Source organism: Pristis pectinata, chromosome 32, assembly GCF_009764475.1.
Source record: "Pristis pectinata isolate sPriPec2 chromosome 32, sPriPec2.1.pri, whole genome shotgun sequence".
In the NCBI taxonomy this organism is placed as follows: Eukaryota; Metazoa; Chordata; class Chondrichthyes; order Rhinopristiformes; family Pristidae; genus Pristis; species Pristis pectinata.
In genome coordinates, this window is record NC_067436.1 from 1,213,092 (window position 1) to 1,229,039 (window position 15,948).

Genomic DNA, 15,948 nt, shown 5'->3' on the forward strand with positions numbered 1-15,948 from the left:
TCCCACTATTCCTCAAAACTACTTATGATCTGTTACTCACTGTGTGTGTCCTACCCTATTAGTCCTCCCAAGTGTTTCACCTCACAATTATCAGCAACTTCCAATTACCTTTGCTTTGCCCATCTTCCCATATCACCCTATGACTATGGTTATCCTCCTCACTAACAACATCACAACCCATTTTGTGTCATCTGTAAACTCACTAATCATACCTCCAACATTCACATTCTAATCATTAATGTGTGTTACAAACAGTAAAGGTCCCAGCACTGATTTCTGTGGTACACCCTTGCTCTGAGTGGAGAAGTTATGGTTGGTAAGGTCACAAAAGACCCAAAAGTTGGCAGTGTTGTTGAAGAGGATAGTCTGTGACATTGATGAGTTAATAAGATGGACGGAGCAATGGTAGATAGAATTTAACTGAGCTGATGCATTCTGAAATAACTAATAAGGCTTGGATATTCAGAATGAATGGTCGGACCCTAGGAAACACTGAGGAACAGAGGGACCTTGGTGTACACACCCTGGGACTCCTGAACACAGCAGCACAGGTAGATAAGACAGTTGAAAGGTCAGGCAGGATACTTGCCTTCATTAGCTGAGCAGAGTGCGGTGAAGCTGATGAAAGAAGCTGACCTTAATTCCAGGCTCAGGAGCACTGGATATTACCGAGTGCCTGTAATTAGAGCTCCTGTTTCTGCAGATACTGCACAGGCCCCTTGGAATGATTAAAACTGCAGGAGTGAAAGGCAGGAAGCCAAAACAAGATTATTTACACAGAGTTTATTTTGTAGTTTCTGTACTGCCAAGAATGTCTGACTGCAGCCAATAATTCTCCTTTGGCCACAAGTTCAGCTCCAGTGTTAAACCCTCCAGTGGAACGTTAGAGGAACTTGTCGGGAAACTGAAGCATACTGAGGCGGCATTGGTCCTCGAACCACACACCCTTCAGAGTCGTAACTTCACGCTGGAGACCTGTGCGGGGATTCCTAGCCAAGACTCCCACCAGCAGCACTGTGGGAGTTCTGCTCCACCGGAGGTGCCATCTCGCAGATAGACCTGAAACTGAGACTCTGCCCGTCTCGTAATGAATGTAAATGATGGAGCACTATTTGTTTGGGAGTTCATTCAGTGTTCCTGCCAATATTTATCCTCCAACCAAAATAGCAGTCATGTACTACAATAGAGCTGTTTCTGGGAGTTGTACTACAATAGAGCTGTTTCTGGGAGCTTGCTTGGTGCTTATCACCGTCACACCTCCTACACTTCAAAAACAAATTAATCGCCTGTAAACCTCTTTTGGCCTCTTTTGGGCATTCTAAGTCCATGAAGGGCAGGAAATCAATCCAACATCTCATTCTCATCCTGACCATAACTGCCTTAAAACACTGGATGAGACAGAACCAACATCATCTTTCAGGGGCCATGTGAGGTCGGGATTGAACCCGGGCTTCTGGAGCTGTGAGGCAGCGGCTCTGTCAGCCACTATTAATCAAATGCCTTTGAAAGTCAAATCACCCGACACCTACTGGTTCCTGCTTATCACTTGACTTATTACATCCTCAAAGGATACCAATAAATTTGTCAAACCCCATTTCTCTTTCATAAAGCCATCCTATTATGATTTACTAAACATCCAATTATGACAATTACTTTGCTTCCTCTGTAATATGGCAAAATAAAGTAAGGAAGCTTTCAGCTTCAAACGTCATGAGGTTGCATTGGGAAGGAAACCACAGGAGCACAGAATACTGACAGCACAGAAGGCTGCCATTTGGCTCTCTGAATCGGGACTGATTCCCTGTAGAAGCATTGCCTCTCTCCACCCCTTTCCTGTAGCCCTACAACTGCTGTTCATTCAAGAACAGATCTGTAAAAGCCACATGTATCAGCCTGCACCACTCCACCAGGCAACTCATTCCAGATGGGAACCAAACACTGCATAAAATCCTCTCTTTACACCACGTTTGGTTCTATGTTGCACTTCTGTGCCTGGGTTCCTGACCTCTCACCAACAGGAATAGTTTTTAGGCTCCTCATTATTTTCAATGTTCCCTGCCCAGAGCTCGGTCCATGCCTGTCCACATTTTCCCTGTGGCCAGTCTCAGAAATCATTATAAAAACAAAAGATCATGAAAAAAAACTGGACTGAGAGAGAGCACAGGGGATGAAAAGGAAATAATAGAAAGAGGTATTGAGGGGTAGGTTTTGGAGGGGAGAGTGGGAACATCTGAAGGAAATATTGTTCATTCTGTAGAGTCTTAACCCAAAAATTCAAAACAAAATAAGAAAGCAAACTCAAACTGGAAGGAAGGCCACGTGAAGCTCCTGCTCTGTGCCCAGGGCGACTCCCTGCCTCCACGTTTCAGAGGGAAGGGACCATGTAAACTATGGTGGGAAGATGTTGCAGGTTTGGCAGTTTTAATTTCGAGACTCCAAACTCATGAATGAACCCTGAGGGCCTCTTCATCATCGCAGGGGACTTCAATCAGGCCAACCTCAAGACTGTGTTACCAAAATACTATCAGCGCGTCTCCTGCTCCACCAGGGGCGCCAACACCCTTCATCACTGCTATTCAACCATCAAAGATGCCTTCCAAGCCACCCCTCATCCTCACTTTGGGAAATAAATTGAAACGGGAGGATCCGGTATGGAGAGGCATGCAGTGCTGGTTTGAGGAAGCAGATGAGCTCCTACGTGACTGCTTTGAGACAGTGGACTGGTCCATGTTCAAAGACTCAGCTGCCAGCCTTGATGAGTATGCCACCACCATCACAGACTTTATCAGCAAGTGTGTGGAGGACTGTGTACCAAAGAGGACAATACGGGTGTTCCCAAACAGGAAACCATGGATGAACCGGGAGATCCACTCCCGACTGAAGGAGAGGACTGCTGCGCACAAATCTGGTGATCCTGATCTGTACAAGAAATCGAGGTATGACCTTCGGAAAGCTATCAGGGATGCCAAGAGGCAATACCAACTCAAAATAGAGTCCCTGACCAGCTGCCAGTTATGGCAGGGCTTACATTGCCATAACAGGCTACAAGACGAAGTCGGGCTGCATATCTAACAACAGCGCATCCCTTCCTGATGAACATAACGCATTCTATGCGCGTTTTGAACAAAAGGGAAGTGGATTGTCACCATCCACCCTGACAGCCACCAACGCAGCTGAACCTGTGATCACAGTGGAGGATGTAAGATCAGTCTTCCAGAGAGTGAACACGAGGAAAGCACCTGGCCCACCCAGATGGTGTCCTGGGCCACGTGCTCAGATCTTGTGCTGATCAGCTGGAAGAAGTATTTGCGGACATATTCAACCTCTCCCTGCTTCAGTCTCAGGTTCCCTCCTGTTCTAAGAAGACCACTATCATCCCGGTACCAAAGAAAAGCAAGGTAACATGCCTCAATGACCACCGACCAGTGGCTCTGACATCCACCATCATGAAGTGCTTTGAGAGGTTGGTCATGGCATGCATCAGCTCCAGCCTACCAGACAACCTGGACCCATTGCAATTTGCCTATCGCTGAAGCAGGTCTACAGCGGATGCCATCTCCCTGGCCCTACATTCAGCTCTGGAGCACCTGGACAGTAAAGACACCTACGTTAGACTATTGTTTATTGACTACAGCTCTGCCTTCAATACAATAATCCCAAGCAAGCTTGTCACCAAACTCTGAGACCTAGACCTCAACACCTCCCTCTGTAACTGGATCCTTGACTTTCTAACCAACAGACTGCAATCAGTGAAGATAGGCAGCAATATCTCCGGCAGGATTATTCTCAACATTGGTGCCCCACAAGGCTGCATCCTCAGCCCTCTACTCTACTCCCTATACACTCATGACTGCGTGGCCAGATTCTGCTCTAACTCCATCTACAAGTTTGCAGATGATACCACCGTTGTAGGCCGTATCTCAAATAGTGAAGAGCCGGAGTACAGGAAGGAGATAGAGAACTTAGTGGAAGTGGTGTCATGACAACAACCTTTCCCTCAATGTCAACAAAACAAAAGAGCTCGTCATTGACTTCAGGAAAGGGGGTGGTGTACATGCACCTGTCTACGTCAATGGTGCTGAGGTCGAGAGGGTTGAGAGCTTCAAGTTCCCGGGAGTGAATATCACCAACAGCCTGTCCTGGTCAAATCACGTAGATGCCACGGCCAAAAAAGCTCACCAGCGCCTCTACTTCCTCAGGAGGCTAAAGAAATTTGGTTTGTCCCCTTTGACTCTCACCAGCTTTACCGATGCACCATAGAAAGCATCCTATCTGGATGTATCATGGCTTGGTAGGGCAACTGCTCCGCCCAGGACCGCAAGAAGCTGCAGAGAGTTGTGGACACAGCCCAGCGCATCACGGACACCAGCCTCCCCTCCTTGGACTCTGTCTTTACCTCTTGTTGTCTTAGTGTAGCAGCCAGCATAATCAAAGACACCACCCACCCGGGACATTCTCTCTTCAATCCTCTTCCATGGGTAGAAGATACAGGAACCTGAGGGCACGTACCACCAGACTTAAGGACAGCTTCTATCCCACTGTGATAAGACTATTGAACGGTTCCCTTATACAATGAGATGGACTATGACCTCACAATCTATCTCGTTGTGACCTTGCACTTTATCGCATTGCACTTTCTCTGTAGCTGTGACACTTTACTCTGTACTGTTATTGTTTTTACCTGTACTACATCAATGCACTCTGTACTAACTCAATGTAACTGCACTGTGTAATGAATTGACCTGTATGATCGGTTTGTAAGACAAGCTTTTCACTGTACCTCAGTACAAGTGACAATAATAAACCAATACCAATTCTTCTCATAAATGCAGAAAAATGCAGTGAGTGAAAGATAATAATTTTTACATCTTGTGTGTTTTAAATTGACCACAGTTGCTTACAGCAGGACTGTCACCAGGGACTTGCCGAATCAGCTCCATTCTGGCAGGTGGTGAACCTGGCTCACTGCCCAGAGACCTCTCCATCCACACTCACCAGGTCCGGATACAGAGAGACAATCACACTGCTCCTTACATATCCCAATCAGGAGGTGAACACTCAGAGCAGTACAGAAGTCCAGCTCCCACTCCCAGAATTCTCACCGGAATTGTATCTTGGATCCTGCACCAGGTCGGACCTGCCGTTGGATCGGAACAGCAGCAGATGGGGTGCCATCCATCACTCTGTAAGTCACTCCTGGCCAGCAGGATGGTGTAACGGGAGCAGCTGCTGAGGCCAGTGAAGGACCATGGTATCACCCCCGGTAGGGGAACACAGTGACAGTAGGGCAGGCAGTGAGGGGACCACTGTATCACCCCCAGCAGGGGATCACAGTGTCAGTGGGACAGGCAGTGAGGGGAACACAGTGACAGTGGGACAGGCAGTGAGGGACCATGCTATTACCCCTGGCAGGGGAACACAGTGACAGTGGGGCAGGCAGTGAGGGGACTGTGGTATCACCCCTGGCAGGGGAACACAGACTGAGATAATTTTGAATGGAATTTCATTGAGAAGGAAATCAAAATGGAAAACCTTTAAGCAGAGGCAGAGTTCAACTCCAAGTACATGCCCGCACTCACTTTACCTGAAGTTATGCTCTGCTCCCTCGTTACATTATGAGTGTTTCTCAATATTTGAAAAAGGGAAGATAAACCTGGTTAATCCATCAATGTAGTATTTAGGCTCTCAAGCTTATTAAATTGGGACATGCAGTACAAAAGTAAACCCTGATATTCTGTGGTTAAGGCAGTAAATGGCTGCACTTTGGGCACTGACTCTCTGGGAGGGCACAGGCCTGGTACCTTGGCACAACACCAAGGATTGAGAGGTTTGAGAAATTCGATCTCATTCACCAGAACAAAGGATGATATGTTAAAGTAACTCAGAACGTTAAGAGAGACACAAGACACTACAGATACTAGAATCTGGAACAAAAAACAAACTGCTGGAGGAACTCTGTGGGTCAGGCAGCACCAATGGTCGGTGTTTTGGGTTGAGAATGATGAGGTCAGTCAACAGACACCAACTTCAGAAAGACAAATGGAGACACTAGAATAACTTTTTGCAAACAAAGGAAATTTGTTGGAATTGGAAAGCCATAAAATGTGGAGTAAAATGGCAGCAGATCAACAAATGGCTCTAAAGAAGGTGGAAGGTACAGAGCAGAATTAGCACCACTTGCCATAACGTTGGTGGATGGTGAAAGCCAAGTGCGGACAGGTTGAAGACAGAGGTAAATGCGATTGTATGTAGACTTACAAAAGTACTTGACAAAATGCCACGCCAGAGGCAGTCCATCAGTTTTGAAGCCCATGGAAGAAAAGGGGCTGCAGCAGCATGGACAGTAAACTGGCTGAGTCAGTCGCACTGAACAGTCACTGGTCCAAACAGGACAGCAGTGGACAGTAGATACAGTGCTCAGTACTGGCAACACTGTTTGGTTAAATGTATTTTTAAGGCTATGTGAGGCACAATTCCCAAATCTGCAGATAACACAGTACTTGCAAGTGTGTGAACTGTGTAAAGGATAATCATGGACATATTGACAGATTGGTAGAATGGCAGAGAAGTGGCAAATGAAATTTAATGCTGAGAACTCACAGTAACATTTTGATAGGAAGCATGAAAAGAGGCAATATAAACTAGGGGACAGTCTGAAGAGGGTAACAGAACAACGATGGTGGAGTTTATGCCTATAAATTGTTGAAGGTGGCAAGGCAGTAAAGAAAGTGGCTCAAAAACAGACAGGAACTTGGGCTTTAAAAACAGAGAAAATAACAAGCAACCTTCTGTCAAATTGAACCTTCTGTGATTCTACGATAAATAGCTTTAAAAAACGGAAAAGTTAAAGGAGTCTGAGAAAGGCATTGAGGTGGTGACTCTACTGGTACAGACATAATGGGCCAAATGGCCTTCTTCTGTGTTGTAAAATTCTCTGGTTACGTGCAATTACTTTTAGAGATTTTTTTCCCAAGATCTAAAGTCATAACACACTAGAAGATGAATTAAATATACATGTTTTAAGTCTCAAAAGTAAACTTAAATCTGGAGACTGGGAAGAACTCAGTACATAGAATACTTGTGGAGACTGTGGGACCTGGAGCTCACACTCCTGACCTCCAGATCTGATGCTGACCTTTCATGGCTTCTGCTGACTGGATCAGTTCGGTGACGGCTGCTGCAACACGCTTTGAGTACGCAGACAACTGAAGCTTCTGCTCGGCTGTGGGCTTCTGAACAACCTGTTGCAAAGCAAAACCAGACTTTTGACATTCTCCAATGGTTAAAAAGACTGCAAGCACGGAGAAAGTAATGATAGGTTTACCAGACTAAGTATAAACAGGAAGATCTACAGTCAGCAGAGAATTCAATATTCACACAGGTTCTCTAAAATCCTTAAGAATTGCAACCAAATGTTGGAAACCTGAAGTCCTATCTCAGTAATTTTCAGAAGGCTCCATCCTACTTGCTCTCCTCATGTCTTAGTTCTACATAATCCATAAGGCAGCCGGTTGTAGGGAAACGCTGATCCACTCACCGCGAGGACGTGCTCCAGTAGTTCCATGTAGCCCACGGTGCATTCAGTGGCTGAGTGCAAGGCCCGGCCTCTCACCTCTTCACTCACTGCTGAGTGGTACGCTGCTTGCTGCCCAGGGAAACACATTCATACTTTAGCACTGATTAGCCAAAAGCAAGGCATCAATCACAGCTCGGCAACAGGAGAGACTGACAAATACCTTGCATGCCGTCAGCATGTCGACAATCGCCTTGCGGCTCAGGTTGGCAGTTGCTATCACTTCATCCTGGCGACAGGAGTTCCCCGCTGCCACGGCCTTGGCAGTGGCAGTTGTGATGCCCTTGGTCATTCGAATGAATTCTTCCGGTGTATGGGTCTTGGCTGGCACCTCCTTTGATTGGAAAACCTGGAATTTAAGTCACGAAGCAGCATGAAGGACATGTTATATCGTATATACAGTAAGTTATGTCAGTGGACCAACGGCTGCGGGGCAGTGGTCGGTTATTCAGGTTAAAACCAGTCTCATGTGACAGATAAGAATTTGAATTTACAACATCTGGAAATGGAATGCTTCCCTAATATTGACCATGAAACTGTCACGTTGCTGCAAAATCCCAACTGGTCCACTATCAATGTTTAGGCTGGGACCCTGTGGTTGTCACCTGCTCTGGATTACATATGACACTGAAATGCCCCCTGAAATAGTTGAGCAAATCGCTCAAGTTGCGAAGGAAACAACTGATGGGTTTGTCAGTGATATTCACCTCCTGGGAATTTGAGGAGAGTCAGGGGGTTCAGGGCACACATTTGTGAAAAAGATGGGACCCACTAATGTTTGCCTTGTCCTACATGTACCTCATCATCCCCCTGGGTGTCAAGGTGCACACAGGACAAGGCAAAGATAGTAAGCTTCTGTTTGCCACCGAGAGAAGTGCCAGAAATCATGGAAAAGCGCAAGTATTATTATGGTGAACTTAAAAGGGAAATTAGGAAAGCAAAGAGAAAATTTAAAAATATTGGCAAGTAAAATTAAAGAAACTACAAATATGTTATACTCTTACAAGAGTTTCAGAGTTGGGACCTGATGTAGAAAATATCGGTTAGACAGAACATTGTGTATAGTGCACAGTTCTGGTTACCACACTACAGGAGGGATGTGGTAGCAACAGAAAGAGTGCAGAAGAGATTCACCAGGATGCTGTCTGGAATGGAGGGCTGGAGTTATTAGGAGAGATTGCAGAAGGTGGGGTTATCTGGAATGAGCTGCCAGTGGAGGTGGTGGAGGCAGGTATAATAACAATGGCATTTGGACAGGTAATTGGATAGGAGGGATTCAGATGGACATGGGCCAAATGTGGGCAATTGGTGGGCATGGATGTGTTGGGCAGAAGGGCCTGTTTCTGTGCTGTATTACCTATGACTCTAGAGGGCTATGGGCCTAATTCAGGCAAAGGGGTTTAGTGTAGACAGGCACCACAGTCGGAATGGATGAGGTGGGCTGAAGGGCGTTTCTGTGCTGTATGGTTCTGTGATTCTATGCACATAAAGAGCAAGATGATAGAAGAGGAAAGATTCTGGTCACAAACGGACCAAAATGACAACCTGTGTATGGAGACAATGTAAGTAAGTCATGTACGTTCACTGACATCATGGGAACAGGCCCTTCTGCCCAAATAAGTCGATTCCTGACCATTAAGAATCCTTTTGCACTAATTCCAGATGAATGTTAATTTATTCTCCCCATGTCCTCACCAACCCCTTTACATTCTACCAACCAACACACCCGAGGTAATTTATAGTGGCCAATTAATCTACCAACCTCCAAAACTTTGGGATGTGGGAGGAAACTGGAGCATCCAGGGTAACCCATGTGGTCACAGGGAGAAGGTGTAACCTCCACACAGACAGTGCCGGAGGTCAGGATTGAACCTTTGAACCTGGATCTCTGGTGGTGTGAGACAGCGGCTCCACCAGGTGCACCACCGTGCCGCCTTCTTAAGGTCCGGAGAGTACATTTTACGATGGTCTTGTTGTAGTGAAGGGAACAACTGCAAAATATCAGATGGGGTAAATCTAGCCCAGGGTGTTAAAGGAAGCAAACTAGGAGATTTCAGAGGCTCTGAAGAAAATGTTTCAATTCTGCCCATCAGGAGTTGGTGCTATTATTGTACCGTTATTTAAAAAGTGGGGAAGGGGATAAATTGAGCAACTACAGGCCAGTTTGTTTAACTAGTGGCAGGCAACTCATTGGAATCAATTCTAAGGGATGGTATAAAATTTTATTTGGCAGATTAATCAGAAATGGTTAGCATGGATTCGTTAGGGAAGGTCATGTCTGTTGAATTTGGTTGAACTCTGTAGGGAGGTCATAGAAAGTGTCAATTTCGACAAACATTTGCTGTGGTCAATGCCGATTTTAGCAATGCTTTGGCAAGATGCCACATGGTAGGCTGGTCAATATAAAAAAACAATGGGTTCCAAGGAAGTGTGGCAAACCCAGTCCCAACTTGGCTGAGTGGTTGGAAGCAAAGGGTAATGAGTGATGGACGTTGTTGTGAGTGGACGGGGTTGACAGGGCTCAGAGCTCGGTCCCCTTGCTGTATATGTGATTGAGACCCAAGTGTACAGGGCATGATAAAGAAGTTGGCTGGTAATGCAAAGATTGGCTGTGTGATTGACAGTAAGGACGAACATTGTAGACTGCAGGAAAATGCCAAATGGAATTTAAAACAATAAATGTGGGGAGGAATGTACAATAACTGGGAGAACAGTGAGTGGGATAGAGGAAAAGTGGGACCTTGGACTGCACAGCCACAGATCCCCAACGACAGCAGAACAAGGTGGATGAGAAAGGCACATGGGATGATTTCTTTTACTAGCCAAGGCATGGAGGTTATGCTATAACTGTATGCAACACTAGTTGGGCTTCAGTTCATACACTGAATACAATTCTGGTTACCAAAGGAAAGCCGGCAGTACACCGGAGAGGATGCAGGAAACATTGCCAGCAGTAAAAAACTGTAGTCATGATACAAGCTGGGATTGTTTTCTTTGGAACAGAAGAGGCCGAGGGATATTTAACTGAGGTGCACAAAATAATCCAAGGCCCAGAAAGAGAAAATGGGAAGGGTCCATTTCTCCCAGCGGATAGTCAAAAATCAGGGATATATTTAAAAGTAATTGGTGGATAGGTTAGAATGGAAATGAAGAAACATTTCTTTCACTGAGGGGATGGTGGGGACTGGAGCTCAATGCTTGAAGGTGGTGGTGAATTCACATTACGTTCAAACAGTTCCACAATATCACAGAATCACATGAGAAGCAAGGGGCTGCAGATGCTGGAATCTAGATGAGAAAACAAGATACTGGAAGAACTCAGCGGGTCAGGCAGCCTCCACGGAGAAAAGCAGACAGTCAACGTTTTGGGTCAGGTCTCTTCTTCAGGACTGAAGATAAGGAAAGGGGAAGCCCAATATATAGGAGGGAAAAGCAGAGCAGTGATAGGTGGACTAAAGAGGGGAGGTGGGGTGGGCACAAGGTGGTGATAGGTAGATGCAGGTAAGAGATAGTGCTAGGCAGGTGCGGGGGAGGAGGTGAGAGCAGATCCACCAGGGGCTGGGTCAAAGGTAAGAAGGCAGCATGGGCCAGGAGGCAACCACCTGCTTCCATACCTTTGATTCCCTCCCCCCATGCTGCATCCTTACCTTTGGCCCATTCTTCAGTGGATCTGCTCTCCCCACCTCCCCCGCACCTGCTTATCACCATCTCTTACCTGCATCTACCTGTCATGTACCCACCCCACCTCCCCTCTTTTGTCCACCTATCACTGCTCTGCTTTTTTCCCTGCAGTCACTCAGTGTTCACCAGGGAAGCAGAAAACCATCCTGGAACCACAGAAACACCTGCCTGCTGTCCTAGTTTGAGAGTCCCTGATAACTAACTGCCCTCTGGACCTGTCTCCTCTCTCCCTGCACCTTTGCATCATCCATGGTGCTCTGGTCTTGGCTCTTGTTGAACTTAGTAGAGAAACCTGTCCCTGGTCTTAACTCAGAACTGAATATCGGTTAGGGAGCAAGGTGCCCCAGGGAATCTTCTCAACTACCTGCTTGCTCCTTTCAGTCTCTGTGGGAGTCACCCTGTTTGAGCTGTGGGTGCAAAATGAACTGGGAGAGATAAAAGGCACACGGATAAGGCTGAACTTATCCTGAAACGTTCAGTCCACAAAACACTCAGCCTGCCCCAAGCTTCAAAACACTCAGCCTGAGCTCCTCCATCCCTGTACCTTTTGTTGTCCAGGATCAGATGGGGTGCTCTTTTCTGACCAGCATGTGAGGGGTGTTAGAATTTATAGATTTGCAGCTGAAGGCACAGCTATTAAAGTTGGAGCGATTCCAATCTAAAATGATCAAGAGCTTGAGACAGAAAGGAAAAGTGGAAGTAAATCGGAAAAAAATTTATAAACAAATAGGAGACAAAGAGGAGAGTGAGATCGGATGCAGATCTGAGGACCCCCCCACTGACATACCACCAGCTCCTGTTTGATGCTTTCTATTGTCCCCTCGAGCGCCCTGGTGCCGCGCGTTGCTTCATCCTCCACTGCCTTCACTGTTTTCAGAAGGGAGGTGACGTTTGTAACCATTACCTACAAGAGAAGGAATCACATGGTAACAGGTGACCAATCAGAACCCCTGATCCCATTCCACTAGCTCATCATTAACTTTTAGTTTAATTCTGTCTTTGTTCTGTAACCTTCAATATCCTTAAAATAAAATCAATCACTACTTTTCATCACCCTATATGTTTCCTGACACCACTGTCTGTGTTCTAACCGTTACACCCCCCGTTCAGGATTTTCCCATCAAAGGAAGAGTTGTCCTGCCTCTAATTAACTTCTTACACCATCATTTGATCACTCATTCTTCTGTACTCAGGTAATGCAGGTCCTTTATGTAACCTGTTCTCACAATTCAATCTTAAATTATTGAAAAAAGTTTTATAATTATAATATCGACCTTTGAAACAAGTCTCACTAGAAGTTGGGTAACTCAGGGCTGCAGACACCATGTAAATGGCCAGTCACTACAAATAACTTCCTGTGACCAGCCCTTGCCTGTCTTACACCGAACCTTGCGCCTGCCTTATGCTGCACCTTGCGCCTGCCTTACGCTGTACCTTGGCAGCACCCTTCAGTTGATACATTGACGGATCGTCAGCGGGTTTCCCAGCTGCACACTTGGTTGCACTGATAAGGTCCGTTAGTGCTTTAGCCACATCCTTCACTGCATTGATCAGGACGACCTGCAAAACACATCAAAACAAGATGTCCCTGTGCACAGCTGTTATTAAGCCCGGTCTGTAAATAAAGCAAGGTCCGTCCGCTCATGACGGAATAGGTTGCGGGGGGATTGCTGTGAGAAATATCGAGCAAGATTTCCCACCACTATTCTCCATGGGATTTCACTGTGGTCCGAGCAGACTATTTGACTTGAGGCCATCAACTCCACCCTGAACTTCCTCCCTCCAACTACGCCGAGGGGTAATTTACAGGTTCCGATTAACCCACCAACTAGCACATACGAGAGGTGTGGTGGGAAACAGGAGCACCCGGGGGAAACCCACACAGAGAACATGAAACCTCCACACACAAGCCGATCCAGGGTCAGGACTGAACCCAGGTGTAGAGTGGCTCAGCTCTTCTCAGTTCCGGACACGTGTGCAACTCTGCAGTGGAGAGGAAATGCATGAAATGTTTTACCCTCCCACTCTGTAACTCCTTTTATTCCCTGACATTTGTGTTATTCCACATTTAGCCAGGCACTCGCTTTCCTTTTTGACACTTTCTAATTCTTGTCGATAGTTGCAAAGCCTTTACCAGTGCACCATTTATATGTTAGGTCAGTCTCCTTTCTCATTTTTTGGAATCTCAGTGCAGCTCTAATCATTTCATCAACTCTGTATTTGATGCCTTTGGACTCAATATCGAGTTCAAAAGTTTCAGATCATAACCACAATTCACGTGTTTTCAGACAGTCTGCATCGGGGACAATTCCATCCTACCTCCTCCAACCTCGACACTCGTCTCCCACCTGAGCCATTGTAACCCTTTTCACCTTGTATCATCGCCCGCCACAGATCTTCCTTTTGGCTCTTGCCACCCCTTCTTCATTCTTTGCACCTTAAAACTTCTAAATTTTCCCAGTTCTGACCTGGAACATTAACTGTTTCTTTCCACACTTGATGCCTGACCTCTGAAGCATTCCCAGAATTCTCTGTATATTTTTATTGGTGGCAAAAGGGCTTCAGCTGTGAAAGGCAGAGCTTGTCTTTCTGTCCTGAATCATACAAAAGGGGTGTATGTTCGATATTTTATTGAAGCTTCTGACTTCAATATGTAGCACAAAGCAGAAATCTCCACTTCACCGAGCTGCTGTGGACCAGCCCCATGAACTTGTTTCGTTACCTGTGTCTCTGGATCATCAGAGCCAAGGCTGGCAGCTCCCTGCTTCACCACTTCAGCCAGCTGGGTAATGGTGCTGACGGAGGACTGGGCAGCTTGGGCTAGTTTCTCCTGGCTTGAAGCTGCCCCAGACACCAGGAACTTGGTGTCTTCAACCAGGGCCTTTGCTGTTTTTAGGATGTTCTCCCTGGATGAGGGATGGGGGAGAAAACAAGCTTGTGAGAGTCAAGATGGACCAATACGTAAACTTTCAGAAACAAGGCAAAGTAAGTGAAATGTCTGCTGCCCTCTTGGAGACAAGGTCACTGAGTTCAGACTTCTGATGCCTCCTGCACAGTTTACACAAAAGATTCTTCACCAACAGGTCTTAGACCAAAACATTTTAAAAAGAATGCAGGGACTGCTCAGTAACTTTACCCATTGTACGTTCCGGTGTCCACAATGATGAAGGGGATTACCCTAGTAAACGGGTCACTCTGTTACTACACTTCCCCATGGTGCTGGCACGGAAGTGTCCCAGTTGCATAGCCTCTGATCCAACCAACTGCCTCTTGCCAGCACTGGTACTGCATTCATACACCATGCCTTTTATGAGTTATGGTCAGTAATTTTGGACGTACATTTTCATTTACCTTGGCTGGGAATTCTGGGCTATGAAATTTAGCAGAATTGTTACCTCCAATATTATGACAGATATCACAATCCCTCAGCTCAATACAAATGATCCTGGGCAGAGTTTTAACCTAATCTGGCCCAGGACAGCACGAGGTGCTTGTTTCACCACCCTCTCTGGCTTCAGTTTCCACCTTCTTCAAAAGAGCATTAAAGCCAGCTGGGTAATGGTGCTGACAGAGGACTGGGCGGCTTGGGCTAGTTTCTCCTGGTTTGAAGCTGCCCCAGACACCAGGAACTTGGTGTCTTCAACCAGGGCCTTTGCTGTTTTTAGGATGTTCTCCAGGCAGATTGGAGCAACATTTGTGGGGAAGGCAGGGAAGAGACACGACCCAAGAGTTAAATTAAACTAATCTCTCCAGAGCTTTGCCCCTCCTTCCCAAAGGGGCCTCCTCCAGGCCCCTCTGCCGGGGTGCACCCAAAGCACAAGCCTGTTCTATCTCCTCCCCTGACTCCAACCCCCTACAAAGTTGATGCTTTGCCCGCAATACCTTTGACCATTGTAACCACAAACTTTCCAAAGTGATTCACCTGTGTGTCTGTCCCAAGCTTCCAAAGCCTTCACAGAAGCCAATCTGACCAACCTTTTTGGCAGTTGCCCCTAATTGTTCTCTAATGTAGTTTATCAGAGATGCCACACAGTGAGAGGCTGTTAGGAAAGAGCAGCTTTATCAACGAATACCGACTCACCTGTGGTCCGCAAATGACTCATCATTTTCAGCATTGAGCGTGCCGGCTGTGGCAAACATGATCGTAGTGTCCAGATCGGCGATGATGCCAGACACGGCACTAGCAGCAGTGATACAAGCCTGCGTGCCTCTGTTGCCTGCCTGCAAGGCAGACAGAACCAAGGAGACCTGGGCAAGAAACAAGACCATTTCAGAAATGAGCACTTACAGTTCCTGCTGGTCAAATGTGACCAAGGAGTCATCAACTGCACAATCAGCTCCAGCAACTAAAGCCATCGTTGCTTAATGTGAGCCCAGGAGTTCCTACTAACATCCACACCACATTGGCCTGGCTGCACACCAGCGCTGATCGTGGGGCTTCAGTCGAACTGCAGACAACTTACTGCTGCTTCTCCAGCAACTCTTTGCAGCACAAATGGGCTGTTGGGGCATTGACAGCGAATAACTGTATCATTAGGAACAAATATACCTTTCTGGTTCACCACATTAATTTGGGAGATGACCCAAAGTCCCTGAATAAAACAAAACATTACAAAAGTCATTTACAAAGTACAGCCAATCAACCCCAGACAACCTTGAAACACATTCCATAATTCAGTTTCATCTCAGATTCT

At 46.3% G+C, this 15,948-nt stretch overlaps 1 protein-coding gene across 3 annotated transcripts in view; it reads right to left on the bottom strand.

Moving 5' to 3' along the window:
- The window catches only part of tln2b (talin 2b), a 246,086-nt gene that overhangs the window by 15,098 nt on the left and 215,040 nt on the right, over positions 1-15,948 (bottom strand). For all 3 annotated transcript variants that reach the window (XM_052042407.1, XM_052042408.1, XM_052042409.1), the window contains exons 46-52: positions 15,336-15,502; positions 13,977-14,160; positions 12,689-12,814; positions 12,042-12,158; positions 7,737-7,922; positions 7,538-7,645; positions 7,136-7,241 (exon numbers count right to left, since the gene is read on the bottom strand). In XM_052042407.1, coding sequence (XP_051898367.1) covers positions 7,136-7,241; positions 7,538-7,645; positions 7,737-7,922; positions 12,042-12,158; positions 12,689-12,814; positions 13,977-14,160; positions 15,336-15,502 — 994 coding nt within the window. The remainder of the gene's footprint in view (positions 1-7,135; positions 7,242-7,537; positions 7,646-7,736; positions 7,923-12,041; positions 12,159-12,688; positions 12,815-13,976; positions 14,161-15,335; positions 15,503-15,948) is intronic.